This window comes from Phyllostomus discolor, chromosome 2, assembly GCF_004126475.2.
Source record: "Phyllostomus discolor isolate MPI-MPIP mPhyDis1 chromosome 2, mPhyDis1.pri.v3, whole genome shotgun sequence".
Lineage (NCBI taxonomy): Eukaryota > Metazoa > Chordata > Mammalia > Chiroptera > Phyllostomidae > Phyllostomus > Phyllostomus discolor.
In genome coordinates, this window is record NC_040904.2 from 108,320,687 (window position 1) to 108,340,959 (window position 20,273).

At 48.4% G+C, this 20,273-nt stretch overlaps 1 protein-coding gene across 2 annotated transcripts in view; it reads right to left on the minus strand.

The window, feature by feature from the left end:
* WNT7A (Wnt family member 7A) overlaps positions 1–20,273 on the minus strand; it is a 68,742-nt gene that overhangs the window by 21,278 nt on the left and 27,191 nt on the right. For both annotated transcript variants that reach the window (XM_028504497.2, XM_036018317.1), the window contains exon 3: positions 19,115–19,386. In XM_028504497.2, coding sequence (XP_028360298.1) covers positions 19,115–19,386 — 272 coding nt within the window. The remainder of the gene's footprint in view (positions 1–19,114; positions 19,387–20,273) is intronic.

The following is a 20,273-nucleotide window of genomic DNA, read 5'->3' on the forward strand; positions in this document are numbered from 1 at the left end:
CATTCTCAAGCACTGAGGGCACTTGAAGATCACTTGCTTGCCTTTCCCCTCCTTGCCTACATGGCAACTCCAGAAATGCATTGCTCTCAACTGTTTTGTTCAAGAGGCATCTTGCCTCATAGAAGATGTTCAATAAGTATTCACTGAATGAATGAATGGATGGATGGATGAATAAATTAATTTACCTCAGCTCAGGAGCCTAGATGTCCATTTCCTTCACAGTGAGGTATTGCAGAAGAGGCCCTGACTTGGTCCACACATGATCAAGACTGAAGCCCCCAAGGAGGGGCTTTAGGGAAGGGACAGGGACAGAAGGGGCAAATGTTCTAGAGCATGGAGGAAGGACCTAAGAGCCAGGTCCTATTGCCTGAACACCCTCTATGCCGCTGGCCACCCCCAAATGAACTCCCCAGACCTCAGCAGGGCCCTGCCTTGGCAATCAGGGACCACTGAAGCCCTTTGAAGCCCCCATCCTAAAGCAGGAACTCCCTTTGTGTGGGTGTTTGGTGCAGGAGCTGTTGTCGGAGAGGGTGGGCTGGCCTGGCCTGAAGTTCCATGCTATCCCACAGCCAGCCCAGAGGACGTGGAGGCAGGGACCCCTCCCCTGAGATAGCCTTTCTGACCATGGTGGAGTCAGGATTTTTCCAGCCAGGTGACTGGGAAAAACACCCTCAGTTATCTCTACCCAGGGCAGTTTCCAGTCGGGATGGGGTGGGGCCTCTCCCGGGACTGGAGGGGTTGGGCATGGCTGAGCAATAACCAACCTATTCCTTACTGCTCTGAAACTATAAGGAGCTGCTGTAGGAGCTCAGACCCAGGGCTCAGAGGGACTTGGGTTCTTGTCCCAGCCTGACCACCAAGAGCTGTGTGGCTTCTGATGCTCACCCTCCTGGCCATCTCTGAAGCTGTATCTGTACCATGTGGGCCGGTCCTGTGTGTCTGGATAAGCATGAATGAGTCTGGGGAGGTCCTCCAAAACCAGGTCATGCTGATGGAACTGGAACCTCTCACAACAAAGGAAGAAGAGGTTTAACTCCCTGACTTGGGGTCCCAGCTCTGGGGGACCACAGGAACACCATTCAACCCCTCTGAACCTGGTTCTCCAATAAGAAAACTGGGGCTTAAGAACAGCAACAACATGGGTTGTCTTATGTTTGCTAACTGAGGCAGAGTATGCGAGGTGCCCACCACCCAGGAAGGGGCTAGAGGAGAGGACTTCAAGGGGTTGAAGCCTCCAAACCTCTGCAAGACTATTCTCTACAGAGGATGCCCACCAGCTTGGAGATGCAGGGAGTGAAACTGGCCCTGACAACTCCCAACTGAGAGCCCACAGGGACAGAAAGGATTTCCCAGAAGGAAGTGAGGTCCCCATCACCAGAGGTACTCAAGCCAGAATGAGATATGTGCCATCTAAAACAGGGGCCACCATCTACAGGGCAGCTTGAACTGTGGCTCATCTGAACTGAGATGTGCTGTAAGTATAAAGTGAATTTCCAGATTTCAAAGACTTATTATGGAAAAAAAGAACATAAAATATATTAGCATTTTCATATTGATTACAGATTGAAATGACAGTATTTTAAGCATATCAGATTAATTGAAATATATTGCTAAATTTAATGTCACCCTTGTTCCCTTTTTGATGTGGCTACTAGAAAAATTTAAATTTACAAGTGTGGCTCATGTTAATTTCTATCAGACAGCGCTGGTCAGAATTCTTGTTGCTCAAAGCACAGTCCCAGGGCATCAGCACCTGGGAGCTCCTTGGAAATGTAGCTTCTCAGGTCGCGCCCTAGACCTACAGAATCAGAAGTTGAATTTCCCCACCTCCCCCCACCTGTTTGTGTGCACATTAAAATTGGAGGCACCCTGCAGATGACTTGGCTGGAGGTCTGGGGGACCCCTGCTTCAGGAGGGAAAACCTGAAGTCCAGAACTCCAGACTTCAGGTATGTAAAAATCAGGTAATCATGCCTTTGTCCCGTAGTCACACACTCAGTGCACAATGTTTTTAAACCCTGCTTTCTCTTGCCAGGAAGCAAACTCATACTTTCAAGAGAAAAGGGCAGCATAGCAAAGGACTAGGCTCTCTTGGAAATGAACAATATGAAACACAACATTGGTTGGCATCCTGTAACTTTTTAAAGGCTGGGAAATCATCTCAGGAAACAAGTGAAACATAGATCTATGTGTTAAAAAAAAATCACAACTTAACCAACTCCCTCTAAATTCCTCCTTCTTTTTTCTCTCTGAAAACTTGGCCCACAGGCATTCGATGGCACTAAATATGGAAATGGTGAGAAGTAAATCACTCAGAGGTGCCACATGTTGCCCAGGGCCTGTTTTATGGTTGAGTTGTAAACCACTGATCACTGGGAGCTGTAATTAAAATGCTGACAGCCTCCCAACTGTGAACATGCCAGGAGGGAGCAGGGCTGGGAAACCATAACTGGGGAACAAGAAGAGTGGCGCCTTTCCCAACCTAAATCAACCCACACTCAAAGTTCACCTTTGGCTTCCTAGGACACAAGCAGACCCACAGTCCTCACCCCACAGGGTGCCGGAGGCGAACTGCCCATCTCTGCTGCTGCCTGAGTCCCCAATCCCAAACACATCCATCTGTTGTTACCTTATCTTCCTTCTCCCTCTGTTCACTGAGTCTCTTTGTCCCCGCCCCACACTTGTATTTGTTATTCCCGCTATCTCAAATGCTATTCCTCAGGTGGCTCACTTCCTCACTTCCTGTTCTGAGCTCACCTTCTCTGAGGGGCCTCTCCAACCAACCTGATATAAATTTCCCTGCTTCTGTCATCTCTGCTCTCTCACCCTGCTTTCTTTTTTCATCACAGCATTTATTACTCTCTGACAGTAGATATAATTGATTATTTGTTTGTCCTCTGCTTTCCCTCTGGAATGTCAGCTCCCTAAAGGCATGTAGTATCTAATCCCAGAGACTCAAACAATCCCAGACACATAAATAGGTGCTTAATAAATATTGCTGAATGAGTGAATGCATGGATTTCCATCCCTTTCTTTCTCAGCTGATCTGGTGAGCTCACTGGGAAAGCATCCAGTAATGAGCTCAGCTTTTCACCCATCCATTCAACCAGTCATCCTTCTAAATAGCTAAATATTCATCCATTCTTCTGTCCCTTTCTCCACCCATCCATTCATCCACTTCTCCGTCCATATAGGTTTCTCCAACCATCCTTACAAATACTATTTATCTATCTATCTATCTATCTATCTATCTATCTATCTATCTATCTATCTATCTACCCATACATCCATCTTTCCTTCCAAATATCCATCCATTCATCCATCCCTCTGTCTGTCCATCCATTGGCCATCCACCCACCTAAACCAACCCCCAAGTGCTTATACCTCCTATCCTGTGGCTCCACAGTCCCCCACACTTCCCTTCACCAGATCCAGTTCATGCCATCATGAATACATGCAGTAATTTACCTTTTCCCTCTTATTACAATGTAAACACCTCAAAAGCAAAAATTATCTTATTTACATCAGATTTCCAGTGCCCAAAAAATAGGACTGACACTTAGTAGGTGTCAGTGAATGTTTTCTAAATGAATCTATTTTTTTCTCTCCCCTTGTTTACTTTTTCTGCATTTCTTGCTAGATTGTGAGCTTCCTAACGGCAGGGACCATGTTTTAGTAATTTTTTGGTCTCTAGAATCTTGTACCTGACACAAAGGAGACATGCTATAAATATTTAATGAATGAGTGAGTGAATAAATGCCCAAATAGAGGAACTATATGTAGCAAGAGTATAGACTCTAGAGCCAGACTGCCTGGCTTCAGATCCTTGCTCTCTACTTATTAACTGTGTAACTTGAACCTTGTAAAGTGAAACTTCCTTTGCTTCAGTGTCCTCATTTGTAAAAGAGAAATAATAATAGTACTTAACTAACTGGGTTTTTAATAAGTTAATATGCATGGAGTACTTAGAGCAATGTATGGAGTAAGACAAGGGCTACATAGGTGTTTAAAAAGAAAACCTGGCTGTTGTTGGACTTCCAGCCAAGACAGAGGCATAGTTGGATACACTATGCCCCCTCGCACACCCAAAATTAAGGACAACAAAAATTTAGAAACAAAAAAACCAACCAGAACAGAAAGAAAATTGAACTGTATGGAAGTCCCGACAACCATTCATCCAGACTGGTAAGAGGGGCAGAGTTGGCAGCTGGTGGAGAGGGGTTGTGGCTGGAAAAGCGGTGGCTGGCAGACCTGGACACGCAGGGCACAGGTGAGACTAGCAGACCCCAGTGGCATACCCCAGGCGTGGTCATGGGAAGGCAACGAGCAGACCCAGTGAGGCGCACAAGGCAGCTGGCTGTCTGCAGCCACACATTCATGCATAGATAAACCAGGTGAAAATGGGCAGTGAGACAGACTGTGCAAACCACGACCCCAGTGCTGGGAAATAAAGCCTAAAAGCACTGATTGAAAACACTTGTGGAGGTTGAAGTGCAGGGAGAGACTCCCACCCTCACAGGAGAGTTCGTTGGAGAGACCCACAGGGTCCTAGAACGTACACAAGCCCACCCACCAGGGAACCAGCACCAGAAGGGCCCAATTTGCTTTTGGGAAGTGGCAGAGGGGACCGAAATTTGACAGAGAGTGGAATAAGCACCATTGTTTCCTCTCTGACCCCACTCCCACATACAGTGTCACAACCCAGCCACTGGGTTGCCCTGCCCTGGTGAACACCTAAGGCTGTGCCCCTCATACATAACAGGCACAACCAGACCAAAACAAAAAAAACAAACAAACAAACAAACAAAAAGGCTCGAACAGAACAACAAATCAAGACTCCAGAGCCAATACTTTTAAGCGACCAAGAAATAGCCAACCTATCAGATGCACAGTTCAAAGCACTGGTGATCAGGATGCTCACAGAATTGGTTGAACTTGGTCACAAATTAGATGAACAAATGAAGGCTATGCTAAGTGAAATGAAAGAAAATGCACACGGAAAGTGTGCATCCCAACAGTGATGGAAAGAAAACTGGGTATCAAATCAATGGAGTGGACCAGAAGGAAGAAAAAAGCATACAGTCAGAAAAGAATGAAGAAACAAGAATTCAAAAAATGAGGAGAGGCTTAGGAACCTCCAGGACATCTTTAAACGTTCCAACATCTGAATTATAGGGGTACCAGAAGGAGAAGAGGAAGAGCAACAAGTGGAAAAGTTATTTGAACAAATAAGAAAGGAGAACTTTTCCAATCTGACAAAGGAAATAGATTTCCAGGAAGTCCAGGAAGCTCAGAGAGTCCCAAAGAAGTTGGACCCAAGAAGGAATACACCAAGGTACATCAAAATTACATTAGCCAAGGTAAAAATGAAGGAGAGAATCCTAGAAGCAGCAAGAGATAAGGAGACAGTTACCTACAAAGGAGTTCCCATCAGACTGTCAGCTGATTTCTCAAAAGACATCTTGCAGGCAAGAAGGGGCTGGAAAGAAGTATTCCAAGTCATGAAAGGCAGGGACCTACATCCAAGATTGCTCTATGCAGCAAAGCTTTCATTTAGAATGGAAGGGCAGATAAAGTGCTTCCCAGAGAAGGTCAAGTTAAAGGAGTTCATTATCACCAAGCCCTTATTATATTAAATGTTAAAGGGACTTATCTAAAAAAAAAAGAAGATAAAAAATATGAACAGTAAAAAGACAGCAAACTCACAGTTATTAACAGCCACACCTAAAACAAAAGAAACTAAGCAAACAACTAGAACAGGAACAGAACCACAGAAATGGAGATCACATGGAGGGTTAGCAACAGGGGAGTGGGAGTAGGAGCGGGGGGGAAGGTATGGAGAATAAGTAGCATAGATGAAAGGTAGAAAATAGACAGGGGGAGGGCAAGAATAGTATGGGAAATGTAAAAGCTAAAGAAATTATGACACATCAACATGAACTAAAGTGAGGGAATGTCCACTTTAGTGGACAGGTGGGAGGGGGTGTGTAGAGGGGAGGGGAGTGAAGGGGGGAAATGGGACAATTGTAATAGCATAATCAATAAAATATATTTTAAAAAATAAATAAATAATAAAAATATCCAGAGTCTTAAAAAATAAATAAATAAATGCTCCCATTAAAGGCTGGCCCATAGGAACAAATATAGACAGCACAGACTCTTGAGATTTGAAGGCGAGAAGAAAACTTCTGACCGAGTCTGCAATGTTCCCCTAGGAAGCCTTCTACAGCCAACACTTGAACTCTCCCAGCCACATTGGATCATTTGGCCAACTAGCAATATTATGTCAGGTGGTCATTAGTGCTGTGTAGAAAAGAAAACATGGAAGGGGACAGGACATCATGGAGCAGACAGGAGGCCAATTTCAAATAGGGTGGGTAAGAAAGTTCTCCTTAAGAAAGTAATAGTTGAACAAAGACTTGAGGAGGTGGGAAGGTGAATGTCTAGAGGGTGAGTGCTCCATGCAAAGGGAACTGCAAGTAAAAAGGCTCTGAGGTAGGGATGAGCCCAGTGTGTTTGAGGAGTAGTGCCAGTGGGACAGGATAAGCAAAGGGGAAGTAGAAGAATATAAGGTCAGAAGGTCGCAAGTCATGAAAAGCTTTGTACACAGTGAAGATTTCAGTTCTACTCCTACTAAGCTGGGAGCCATTGTGAGATTATGGATAGAGGAGAGATGATTTAACTTATGTTTGCTAATGTGAAAGCAGAGAGACAAGTTCGAAGGCTGTACTACTGCAGATAGGAGGTGATCATGGCTTGGACCATGTGGTCAGGAATGCAGGTTGTTAGAAGGAGAAGATTCTGGGTAGTTGCTATAGGAAGAACCAACATGTTGGACGTGGGGTGTGGGAGAAGGGGTCAAGAAGAAAGCCAAGTATTTGACCTAGACAGTGCCTCTATTTCCTGAACTGGGCAGGGAGATGGAGGCAGGAGCACATTCATGAGGAATAGGTCAGGACCACAGGAGGGGGAAGGGTGGCAGCTGGAAATACCACATTTAAGTTTGGGTGGAAGTTCTAGGCTAAAAACTGGACTTCACAGAAAACTTTGCAGTCCCAGAATGGGGCATATACTTGGGTACTGGTGACAAGGGGCTGAGAAGGACAGAGGCAGGGCCCTTTCCATGGGGGCTGTTCAGACATGACTGAGAAACCCAGATGGACCTCACCTGTCTCATAGAGGGGAAGACCAATGTGGGATCACAATGGCTTAGTCTCCTTGTGACCCTCTCTGTTCGGGAAGGTGAATATTTCAATCACCCCTTGGATATCTCCTTTTCCCCAAGTCCTTCCAGCAGGTGATGTGGCTGGTACATGACAAAAACTGGGTCTAAGACCTAGAAAGACCCGTAGGAATAGAATATAGGGCTGAGAACCTAATGTGGCTTTAAAATTACTATTACTTCCAATAACAATATTCATAATAATAGCTGCTATTTTCTGAGCACGCATCATGCAAGACAGCATGGGACCCAGCACTTTATGGGTATTATGTCATTCAATGTGTGTGATGGCTCCGAGAAGCACAAATTATCACTGCCTTTTTCCCAAGGAGGGAACTGAGGATTGAAGTTAGAAGACTGACCAACATCATGCAGCAAACAACTTGTAAAGTCGGGTTTTTCACTGCAACTCTTTCCACAGCCACGACATTCCCATCTCCCAGCATGGAACCAAAGCTGAACATCCTTTCATGAGTCAAGAGTACAATGTGGCTAGGAGCTCTCCAACCTGCCTCCCCACCCAAGGCTCTCAAGCCCAGGGGAGAATAACTCCCTACAGAGCCATGCTCCCAGCAGACTGATCGGCACCCACCCTGTGCATCAGGTGCCTCTCCTGCAAAATGGCCCAATTATTGCATTCACTTGGAGGAGAGTGTGAAGCTTGGCCATGAAAATATAAAAGAGGGGTTTTGCAAATTACAAAGTGTTCTACAAATGTTGTTGTCAGAATTATTATTGTTTCAAAATACTAACAATGGCTCAGTGGACTGAGTGCCGGCCTGTGAACCAAAGGGTCGCTGGTTCAATTTCCAGTCAAGGGCACGTGCTTGGGTTGCAGGCCAGGTCCCCAGTTGTGGGCACAAGAGGCAACCACAGAGTGATGTTTCTCTCCCTCTCTTTCTTCCTCCCTTCCCCTCTAAAATTAAATAAGTAAAATCTTTAAAAAGATTTTTAAAATACTACCAATCCTTCCAGGCTCACCCACCCCATAAATGTGCATACACACAGACAGACACACACACACACTATTGAGGGTTAAGAAGAGGCCGCACAGAGTGCAGGCTGCAGAGGCAGGATGGCTGGGAGGGCATCCTGGCTTAGATGCTTTCTCCCTTGGCAACCTCAGTACACTACTTAACTGCTCTGCGCCTGTTTTCCTCACTTGTAGAATGGAAGAGATGACAACAGGGCCTTCCCTGTCAGATCGTTTACGGAGAGCACACGTTGTGTTGGGCCTGGAGAGGGGCACATGGAGCAGCTGAGTGCAGCTCTCACATTGCCCACACCCCACTGGCCAGGGTTTGCCCCCATCCCCCAGTGTCCTGGGAGGCCCTGAAATCAGGTGTGCCCTTATTCTGATGCAGCTACGACTGCTCAGGAGTCTGGGACACTGCTTCAGTCACTGTCTGGACCTCAGCTGCTCATCAGCAAAACAGAGTTAACAAGGATCCCCAAGCTGATGGAATGGATTAACTCAGATACGAAGAGTGTGGGCACAGAGCAGGTGCTCACCAGTTCTGGGCAATGACTATTATTTGCCATCTCAAATGCACACTGCAAGGTGACAATTTAAAGAGGCCCTTTTGTCAGGTAAGGACTCCTTTTCCAGGACATAATAGCACCTGGATTTCTCTTCACAGGACGAGCAAGTGTTCGGATTAGGGGAGATGACAGCAGCTGACTCCTGCCCACTTCCTGGCCACATCACCAGGCCATGCCCCTCCCTCCAGGACCATTCCTGCTGGTCCCCTCCCCTGCCTTCCTCATCACCACTTGGCTCCCCCACCACCCCACCCCATCCCAGCAGATTTGATAACACCCAGGAGTCCCAGTCCCCCTCTTGAGGACAAAGGCAGCAATTGTCCCCGTGGCTGCCTTTTGACTTGGCCTCTCAGGGCTCCCCAGACTGCCCCTCCCCACCTCAGGTTGGTTTCAAATGAGCCTCTGGCTACAGCGCCAGAAGCCACACAGGGAACTCCTTCCAACAGAAATCAGATGGTCACTATTTGAGACCACTACCTAGTGCAGGCCAGGAAGTCAAGATGAAAGGATTTGCTGCAACCACTACAGAGTTCTCCCCTTAATACATTAATAACACCAATATCTGCACCCACTGTGCTCAGAGCTGATAGGTGCTGTCCAACAGACCCACCCGAGACAATGGAACTAACACACTAGCCACGAGCCACCCAAATCATGGACTGATGACCTGAATGTTTAATTTTATTTGTGATTTTAATTTAAATTTGAATAGCCACATGTGGCCTGTTGCCACTATATTGGACAGCTATAAGCACCACACTTCACTGAGAGCACCTACTGTATGCCAGGCTCCAGGCTGAGCTCTGGGAGACACTGAGGTAACTCACAGCTGCCCAGAAGGACAAGGAGGATTTTGCAGAGGGAGAGGATGTGGCTCCCTGGGCTGCCCTCACCAGGCTGAGCAAGCCCAGAAACTGCATTAAAATAGGAGGTGCCCTAGGTCTCTACACAGGTGTGGACACTCCTAAGCATGCCCCAGTCAGGGCAATTCCTCATCCAGTTTCACACTAGATGCCCCCCCCCCATAACAGCCCAGGTCCCTCCCTGCTGGGAGAACCCTCCTCTTCACACAGACTAGTTTCCTCCTGGCCCAGAAGTGTCCTTTCCCAGGCAGAGGACAGTGCCTGAGGACTCTCCCAGGGCAGAGCAGGAGAGAACTCACAGTGCCTGAGTAATCCACAATCCCCAAATTTCCAGATAGCATGGCCTTTTGGAGGCTTGGAACTGTAATGTCCAAGTTTTCCGAAACAGGGAACCTCAAAATCTTAGGATAACACCTTAGAATCACAGTATGGCAGAACTATGGGTAGAGATAAACACATCTGAGTCCAAGAATTGCTGGAGCTAGTAAACCATTTCAGTGGTATAAAGAACTGAGTCTGGAGCTGACTGCTTAGGTTCAGATCCCAGGGCAGCACCTGTCAGCTGTGTGGCGCTTGGGCAAGTTGCTTAACCTCTCTGTCTCTCCATTTTTCCATTTATAAAGTGGAGACAACAACAGAGAATACCAGCCATGTAGGACTGTTGTGGGGATTAAATTAGTACATGTGTTTCCAGTGCTAGTATTAGAGTCATGTCTTCATTCTCCAAGCAAATGCATGCCTGCCCTCTAGCTGATCTCACTGTTTGGCAGCAAGTTCTTCCTCACTGGACCTAAAACTTGCATTTCCCAACATACCTCTATTCCTTGGGTCCTTGTTCTGCCTGCTTCCCCACTCTTGCCCTTCAGTGACTGAAGCTACCACACTCCAGGCTGAGCCTCCTCTGCACCTGCCCTGGGCTGTCATCTCCATCCTGTGTGGCAGTGGGGCAGTGGTCTTGGCAGCCCATCCAAAGCAAAGTGGGATACTGAGGACTAGGCTGCATGATGCTGGGGACCCACAGATGTTTCTCTTCTCCTCTTCTCCATGGGAGGTGCTGCTCCTGTCCTATCTCTGTTCCCCACCGCCATGGCCTCCCTAGTTGGTACCTTCCTTCCCAGGCACTGTCCACTGCTATTACTGTGGTGTCAATGATCAACTGGGCTGAATTCTGCCCTTGCTGTGTCATCAGAGAAAACTGGAAAAACCTTAGGTCTTGTGGGTGTCTTTTTTTAAGGTTTATTTTATTCTCATTTGAAAGAGAGAGGGGAGAGAGAAAGAGAAAAAAAAAACACATCAATGTGAGAGAGAAACACTGATCGGCTGCCTCCTGCACACACCCCAGTGGGGAATCAAGCCTGCAACCCAGGCATATGCCCCAACCTGGAATCAAACCAGGGACCTTTAGGTTACAGGATGACATTCCAACCAACTGAGTCACACTGGCAAGGACCATGGGTGTCTTCCATCTGAGCCTAGGCTGGTTCCCCTGATCCCTCCTCAGCAGCTTCTGCTCCAGACTTGTCCTGGCTTTTCCCTCCGTTCACACCCACCCTGGCCTACTTATCCCAGGGGTCCGGTTCTACTCAGGCCCCACATCAGCACTGCAGCCAGACACAGGGAGCAGGAAAGAGGCCGAGCCAGGAGCTGGGCTCTGGGTGTGAATCCTGATACTCTACCATCTAGGTACACGTGGCCTTGCCAAGGGCCCTCCGAGTCTGGTGTCAGTCTCTCATCCATTCAGTGGGTCCAAGGAAGGAAGAGTCTCTGGTTCTAAAATGACTGTACAGCTCCCCTTGGCACTGTCCCAGAAGCCGCTCTCTTCTGCAGGGCTGTAGGGGCTGCAGAGAGTTGCCAGACTAAGCACATAAATAGACTAAAGAAACAAAACAAAACAAAAAACCCTCAAATGCATACCTTTTGCAAAAGTTATCTCAAAAAGGAACCTCGAGGACATCATGTTAAGTGAAATAAAGCAGTCACAAAAGGACAAAGACTGTAGGATTCCACTCATAGGAGGTCCTTACAGTAGTCTAACTCACAGAGACAAAAACTAGAATGGTGGTGGCCAGGGGCAGGAGTGAGGAACCGAGAGTTAACGTTTGATGGGGACAGAGTTCCGTTTGGGAAAGATGGAAAGAGCTCTGGAGATGGATGGTGGTGATGGCTGCGTGATGTGAGTGTATTTAATGCCACTGAAATATTAGAATGCTGAGGTTTCTTTTCAATTCTCACCAGAGGATATATTTATTGATTTTAGAAGAGAAGAAGGGAGAGAGAGAGAAACATCAATGTGAGAAAGAAACATCAATCGGTTGTCTCCCGTATGTGCTGCGAACTGGGGATCAAACACACCACCCAGGTATGTGCCCTGACCAAGAAGTGAACGCACAGCCTTCTGGTGGACAGGATGATGCTCCAGCCAACTGAACCACCTGGCCAGGGATAGGACGTTAAGATTTATGTTGTGTATATTTTAATAAATCAAAATTTAAAAGATATAAACCTTTGTTGATTTTATAGTTAATTAATTTTAAAAACAGATAACAAGCTTAAATACAAAATGTAAAACTACAAACCTTTTAGAAAAAAGTATAGGAGAAAATCTTTGGGACCTAGGGCTGAGCAAAAGGTTCTCAGACAACACCAAAAACACTGTCCATAAAAGGAAAAGTTGAAAAACTGGACCTTATCAAAGTTAAGGACTTGCTCTGCAAAAGACACCCTTGGAGAGGACAAAAAGACAAGCCCTAGACTGGGGCGGGGGTTGGGGGGAGGGTTTGCAAACCATACGTCTGACAAAGGACTGCCAACTAGAACACAGAAAGAAATCTCAAAACTCAACAGTAACAACATAAACAGTCTAATTAGAAAATGGGCATAAGATGCTAACAGACATACATAGATGGCAGATAAGCACGTGGAAGATGTTTGACATCATTAGCCCTCAGGGGGATGCTACTTAAAACCACAGTGAGATACCACACACACCTACTGAAGTGGCTAAAAGGAGAACAGTGACAATACCAAACACTGGTGAAGATGTGGGGACACTGGATGATTCATGCATTGCTGATGGGAAAGTAAAATGGCACAGCTACTCTGGAAAATAGTTTAGCACTTTAATTTAACTGGGACTGCTGTTTTTGTTTGTTGTTTAGTCTGGCAACTGTATTCCTTGGAAATTCCCCAAGGTTAGAGCAGATATTTGTCATTTCACTCATGCACTCAACAAATATTTCTTGAAGACTTACTATGTGCAAGGCACTGTTCTAAGTACAGGGGTAGATGCATGCCATCCCTTATGGTGCTGACATTGTAGTGGGAAAACAGGCAATAAAATCATAAAAAGCTATGTTAAAGAAGATAATTTCATAATGTGGTGAGGATCACATAGAAAACAAAGCAAGGTGGTATACCGAGAGAGATGATATGGACATAGGGGAAGAGAGTCAGGAAGGGCATTTGTTATGCAAAGATTTGTGGGAAGAACATGCCTTACAGAGAAAATGGGATGTGCAAAGGCCCTGAGGCAGGAAAAAGTCTGGTGGACTCTAAGAGTGTGTGGCTGCAGACAAGGTTGGCATGTATTTGTCCTAAGTACCCTGTGTCTTCCCCCAACACACATGTCAGACCTGGAAGACCCTTCTGAGACCATAAGGTCCTACTATGTTCAAGGCCGTGGAAGAGTGAGGTTTGTCCAAAGCTGCCCCTGGTGCAAGTCCCTTATGTTCTGGCTAGAGGCCTTTCCAATTGGGAGGGTGAAACACACATCTGCTCCTGGATCTGGGGCAGAAATGGAGATTATGGTGGCCTGAGGAGGCCTCCTCACAGCCTGGCCTGGTCAGCCAGCTTCAGGTCAGGCAGAGCCTGGCTCCCCAGGCCCTCAATGTACCACCTCTGACCACTCTATCTGGTCAAATATGCAAGTGGCCCTCAGGACAGAGGAGAGAAGCATAGCTGAGCAAGCCTTATCAGGGCCCCACCCCGGCAGCCTGGCCAGGTCCCTGGTGTCCCCTGACTCACAGGCCTGCCTGCGGCCAAGGCAAGGTGGGAATCCAGCTCCCAGCAGCACCCAGACCAGACAGGGCAGGGCAGGAAGGGACAAGACCGGCACCCTCTATGAGCAAGAGGCTGGGCAGGGACTGGGAGGTGACTTCTCACTCAGGTGGAATTCCATCCCCCTGAGCTCACCTCCCTGGGAGCAGGCAGCACATTCCAGCAGGGGCCAGCCCTATCCCAGCTGGGCCCCCATCCCCAGGGCTGCCTCTCTTGAGCTCAGGCACCACACTCCCAGGAAGGTATTGCTAAGGGCCCTTCCCTCCCCTGAGGCCCTCAGAACTCCCTGTGCACTTTACTCTCTGTGCACAGCAAGGCTTCCACAGCACGCCAGTCCCCACAGCACAGCCAGGGCACCCTGGGCAGTGACCACACTGCTCAGCCAGATCACAGCAGGAAGGTGGTCTCTCAGCCTAGCTCTAGGAGGTCAGACCCTCACTTGCTGCTACAGGGCAACCTGAGGGCCCAGACACATACCCAGGTGGTCAGGAGCAAGGATAGCCACCTAGTCCAGGATAACTAAGGCTTAGTGTATATCAGTTCTGAGTTCCATCCCTACTTGGGGCCTCAGTTTCCCCATCTGTCCAATGGGACTACGACACATGGAGCACCCCCAACCCACTGCCCATCCATGTGTTTTTAGGACTTACTGTCACCTCTGCCTGAACTGCCCTTTTCTTTTCCACCTCTCTTGCCCACTGGAGGACTCCTACTCATCCTTCAAAGCCCTTCTAGTGGTCCCTTCTTCTTCCCCTAGATGTCTTCAGACTTCTGCTCAAGGAAAACACTCCCTCCTCTGGGCTCTTCTGAGCCTCCTGTGTGGCATTTCCCCTGTGGTGTGAGCCTGAATCATAACTTTTGCTCCTCTTATCTGACTCTTTCACTAGATGAGTACCCTGAGGGCAGAATCATGGTTTGCTCATCTCCCCACTGCCAAAAAGCCTGGAAAGAAGTCATTCAAAGCCACAATGATTCTACCATCCAAAGATCTCCACTCACACTTCTGATGTCTCTCTCCCTCTGTACCAAAGACCCTATGATTCCAAATCCCACATGTGGGAATGTGAACCTAATATTCCACATTCCCAACCTGAACAGTTTGTGATCTCAATCCAAAAACATTATGGCCCTAAAATTTCAATAGGGAAAGACTATAATTTTTATCTTCTCACCTAGTCATTCTGATTCGACCCTGCAGACCGCACAATTGCATGGGACAATGAGGGGAAGAAAGGCTGGTGGGTCCACAGAGGTGTCCCACCCCCCCAGCCCCGTGGTCTACTTCCACAAGACGGCACCTGGTTCTGCCCGAGGAAACTGGAGGCCTGTGATGGCAGGATGCCCCCACAGCATTCATTCTCCCCCATCTGGGAGATGAGTCGGTGGGCTGCTCTGGGTTTCCCCTCACTGGGCCTGCCACCACCTCTGTCCCTCCACACACACACTGCACCCCCCCTCCGACTTCTCCTGCCTCCTCCTTTTCTCACACCAGCTGCCAACAAGCCCCAGAGCCTGTGGTCAGGTTGAGTCTTGTCTCCGCACAGCCGGAGTGAGGGAGCCAGTGATAAACACATCTGTGATCCTTTCCAAGACACTCAGCTAGGAGTGGCTGCGGGCTGGCCTCTTTTCTCCTGTCGGTTCCCCACCTCTGCTGTGTGAGTGCGTGGGGCCCATGGAAGCCTACTGTGGGGGACGTTCTGGGGTAGGGGCCCATGCCTTCAAATAAATGGCACACAGCATGATCCCGGGGGGCCTTCTGTGTGTGCCCTCACCTGGCCCTGACCAGTACCTGGGATCCAGAGCAAACTGAGGGTTATAGTCCTCATTTGACAGATAGGGAGACTGAGGCCCCAAGTAGGGATGGGACTCTGAACTGATATACACTAAGCCTTATATACCCCAGGCTAGGTGGCTGTCTTTGCTCCTGGCCACTTGGATATGTGTCTGTGTCTTCAGGGTGCTCTGTAGCAGAGGGGGCCAGGCTGGGAGACCACCTTCCTGCTGTGGTCTGGCTGAGTAGTATGGCCACTACTCTACATGTCTGAGGGCCAGTGGGGACCCCATACCACAAAAAGGCCAGAGCTTCAGTTGGTCAGGCCTTTTCTTCTGTATGTTGGGGAGTCCCAAATTCCAGCTCTTGCCTCTGGTTGAACTGCTATTTAGGGAACCACCCACAAGCATCGTCACAAACCAGAATGGAGTTGGGCAGGTCAGGGAGATCCACTCAGCTGGTTTCTCTGTGCTGGGAGATCCTGGCCTGCACTCAGTCTTCATCCCCAACCCAGGGCCTCACTATGCCTCATGGGAGTCGGTGTCTATGACCTCTGCCCTTCCCTGTTCCTGAACCATTAGTGGTTCCTCAGTGACCATAAGGTACAAAACCATCCACTCTTTGCATACACAGAGCAACTCTGTATGCCAGCCTTTGGGGTGCAGCTGTGAATGAGATACATGCGATCTCTTGTGCCCTTTAAGCTTACGATCTGGTATGGAGTGGGGCAGGAGGGTGGCAAGCCCAGGAACAAGATGACATCAGAGAAAATGCAAGGAAAGAATTGAAAAGAAAGCTTGTCTGAGGAGGGGGCATCTGAGCTGAAACCTGAAGAGCAGCCACAGGAAGATCTTGGGGGTGGGGTGGGGCATGTGTGGGTCAAGGCTCTCACTCACTGGCCTGGCAGGTGACTTTGCAGGCTCTACAGCTGCTGTTACCCTATCAGGGACCCACAGACCAACCAGTTTGGGCCCCTGACTTGCCCCAAGCCCCCATCTCTGGGATTTTGGGCCCTACCTCCCCACACCAGACCTGGGTTGCCTTCACCTCTCTTCCCTGCCTAACTAAACCTCACTTGTCTTTGGGGGTACACCTCTGGCAGGAAGCCCCTGAGGTTGATCTCAAGACATCTGACAGCTTCCAACATCTGCACTGCCCTAGAGCTGCCTTGAACAGCAACCACAGCCATCACACCCCTGGAGCTGTGTGGCTTATGAAACCCTATCCTACTTGATGCACACTGAATCTTTCTTGCCCCAAGCTAGGGATTCTCTTCTTTAATTCTCAAGTGGCCCTACCAGGTAGCCACAGATTAGAAAACTGAGGCTGGAAGAGGGAAGCCACTTGTCTTGCTTTTTTCTGTCCCCAGGGACTGAGAGCTTCAAGGGCAGGAGGGAGCCTGTGATCTGTGACCAAGCCCTAAGGAGTGATCTGTCTACAGAAACCAGGAGGAATGAATAGCTGAATAGCCTGGAGGAACTGCTGACCGTGGGCAGGAGCTCCCAACCACAGGACTCAATAGGTACGGCTAGGGAGGGCCTAGCAATTTACCCCAAGACATCATCCTGGGGCAAGCCAGATGAGCGGCTCTGCAGGTGTTGACTCACTGTGGATTCCTGGGAGGCTCTTACACCCAGGATGTGGCCAGAGGCTAGACAAGAGGAGGGAGGAGGACTATCTAAGGACTGGAGGGAGGGCCAGCTTATTCCTTCCCATTCGGCTGCAGTTTGGGGACCTTGCTCCCCTCCAAGGTATACAGGCTACTCCCCAATACCACTTAGCAGACAGGCTCCTTCCTGCATGACACATTCTCAATACTTGGAATTATAGCCACCCTGTGATGCAGACTAATTGTGTGCCAGCCCTGAGGTAAGTGCTCTCCTGCCTTGTCTCCTTTAGTCCTCACCTCAGCCCTGAGGACACTCTTGCCAGCTCTTCTTCCTTCCTGGGTAGGGATCAGTGACAAAGCTGAGATCTGAACCCAGGCAGCCAGTGCCAGCCCCCAGGGAGCCCTCTGACCACCACACCACAACAGCATGCGGTGAGCAAAGAATGCCAGCTTGAGAGCCAGACATGCTTGCTTGGCATGTCTTATTCTGGCATTGCTTATTAACTGTGGGACCCTTAGCACATTACTTAACCACTCTGTGCCTCAGTTTCTTTGCCTATAAAATGGGGATAATGATACTATTGTTCTTTGAGATGCCTTGAGAATTAAGTGATCTGATATATCCAGAGCTAGAAGGCTGCTTGGCCCACAGACATGCTCTAACAGAACAAGATCTGTACCACTTAATACATCTGTCACCCAAGTGGCGCAGCTCACAGCCCACACTTAGCCAATAGATTTATATGTTTGAGCCTCTGGAATCTTTTTTTTTACCTTTTCTACTGGTGACTATCAGTTTGAAATACCAACACTTTTTAAAACATGAAGTGATTATACATAAAAACCTGAGTCTAAAATCAGAATGTTTGGCCACAGTAGGCTGGCATCCTGCACAGCAACAATGGCTGGAGTCAAGTAGGTGGTCTGCATGCCTTGGTTCAACATAGCCTTGTGCATGGTTTCCCAGGTCATTGTCACTCTTGCTCCTGCTCAGCCCCCCTGGGCACCTGTATCTGTGGTCCCCAGTGGTGTCAGCACAAGTCCCGTCACTACAGTTGTCTGCCCCGCACCCAGGCAGCAATAAGCCCTCCCTCTCTGTCTGACCTGGCTCACAGACACTTCTCTACAGAGCTCTAACCTGACATCTAAGCTTTTCCTCACCAAACACACCTCCTGGGCCTGGGGATTCCAGAATGGGTTCTGAGCACCTCAGCCTTCAAAGGCAGTTAAGAGCCCACACTCAACCTCAGGCCACAGCTCAGGGCACTACTGGAGTCAGGAAGCATGGACTTAGGTGCTCTGAGACGCCTGGCCCAAATATTTCCTGGGATAAAGAGCTCACTTCTTTCTCGGTAACTCAAACTGTATCTCATGGCTGTGACTTGTCCTCACACTGGCTGGACCTGCCTCTCTGGGATACCCCTTACCCCGTGGGCCCTCACTCTGAACTGGGGACCTGCAGACTCATCTGCTCCCTTGCCTTAGGACAGTCAGATTCCCGTTAATCACTCAGCCCCCTTTCTATCCCAGCCATATCCACTACAAATATCCTAGAACATCCCTAGCTCTCTTCCAATCTGGGCTCCGAATCCAAGAGCTCAGATCTCCAAGGATCTGAGGAGGCAATAAAAAGGGTATGGTCACCTCCTTTACTTGAGCTCCAGGTTTTGGCTCAGGTGATCAATGACAGGTTAGCAGCTCTGCTCCATAGGGATGACTCCTACTGAACTGATCTCAACCCCTCCCCACAATCAGGGTTTTCTACAGCTGATTTGTGGACCCAAAGATAAGAGTTCACAAGCATCCCCATTTCCATCTTGCTGAATAACATACAATTTGTTTTAACAGATTCAGTTATTCAACCTCTCTTCTAACTGACAAGCTTCATGCCATACACTGATCCTGACCAGCAGCAAATTGATGATAGCACTGAGCTAAGGGCAAAGCTCTGTGGCTCATTACCAGAGACCAAACACTAACACCAACCCTTAGGAATAGGCTGTTTTGAAGCATCTCTGCCAGAGCTGCCAGCGCCCCTCCCTGGCTGCCTACCTTGCGGCCTGCCTCGTTATTGTGTAAGTTCATGAGAGTCCTGGCATTCTGCTTGATCTCCCGGGCATCCACAAAGACCTTGGCGAAGCCGATGCCGTAGCGGATGTCGGCAGAGCAGCCACCCCACTTCCAGCCCTCGTCCCGATGGTACTGGCCTTGCTTCTCCTTGTCACAGCCACAGTCACTCAGGTTGCCCTGCGTGCAGGCAGCTGTGATGGCGTGGGCCACACCGGCAGCTATGATGGCGTAAGTGAAGGCAGCCTCCCGGCTCCCTGCAGGAGAAGAGTGGAGAGACTGGGGTCAGGTCCAGGGCATCCTGGGAGAAGAGAGGCCTCCATAAGAGGGTGGCTGAGCTCGCTGCAAAGGCTCCACAAAGATAGACCAAGTACCCATTCCTCACCTCCAAAAAAGCTCCACCTTGGATGATGCCTGAGTGCCCATGTCCTGCGCACACTCACTGCATGCCCTTAGGGAGCTGACAGGGCAGGAAAGGAGAAAGGCAGTGGGCTCATTGCTAGGCTCTGGCAAGCCACATGAAGGCCTCTCTGTGGATCATCACCCATTCCACACCACACTCAGATTAGCAGTACAAACTACATGCCACGACGTTCACAGCACCTGGCAACAAACTGCAAGGCAGTGTTACTTCCCCACCTGCAGACTGCACACAGTCTTTGAGCCAGAGACTGGGGTTTAAATCTCAGAAGACTCAGTCTCTGGTCTTTTAGCTAGTGATGAGCCCTCACTGTGTCTGTGTTTAGATGTATAATGGAAACTCTGCAACAGTACTTTTCTCATGAAGATGAAAGAGAACAGTAAGAGTTTGTTCTATAAGAATGGCTTTAAGAGTGCTCGTCCTCAGGAAAGTTGTAGGTATATTTCAAAGTAGAACTGGTGATTTTTATAAAGTCTGAGTACTGAATGAAGGAGCAATTGTATAACTTATACACTGGAGGGAAGAGAAGGTCTCAGTGAAACTTGTATGACTTTTATATTTCTGTGCCATCAAATATAGGCTAAAATATGAATTTTGTAATTCTATGTTTAAATGGAAACTATTGAAACCAGGTAAAGACACAACAAAGAAAGAAAATTACAGGCCAATATCTCTGATGAACATAGATGCTAAAATCCTCAACAAAATATTAGCAAACTGGAC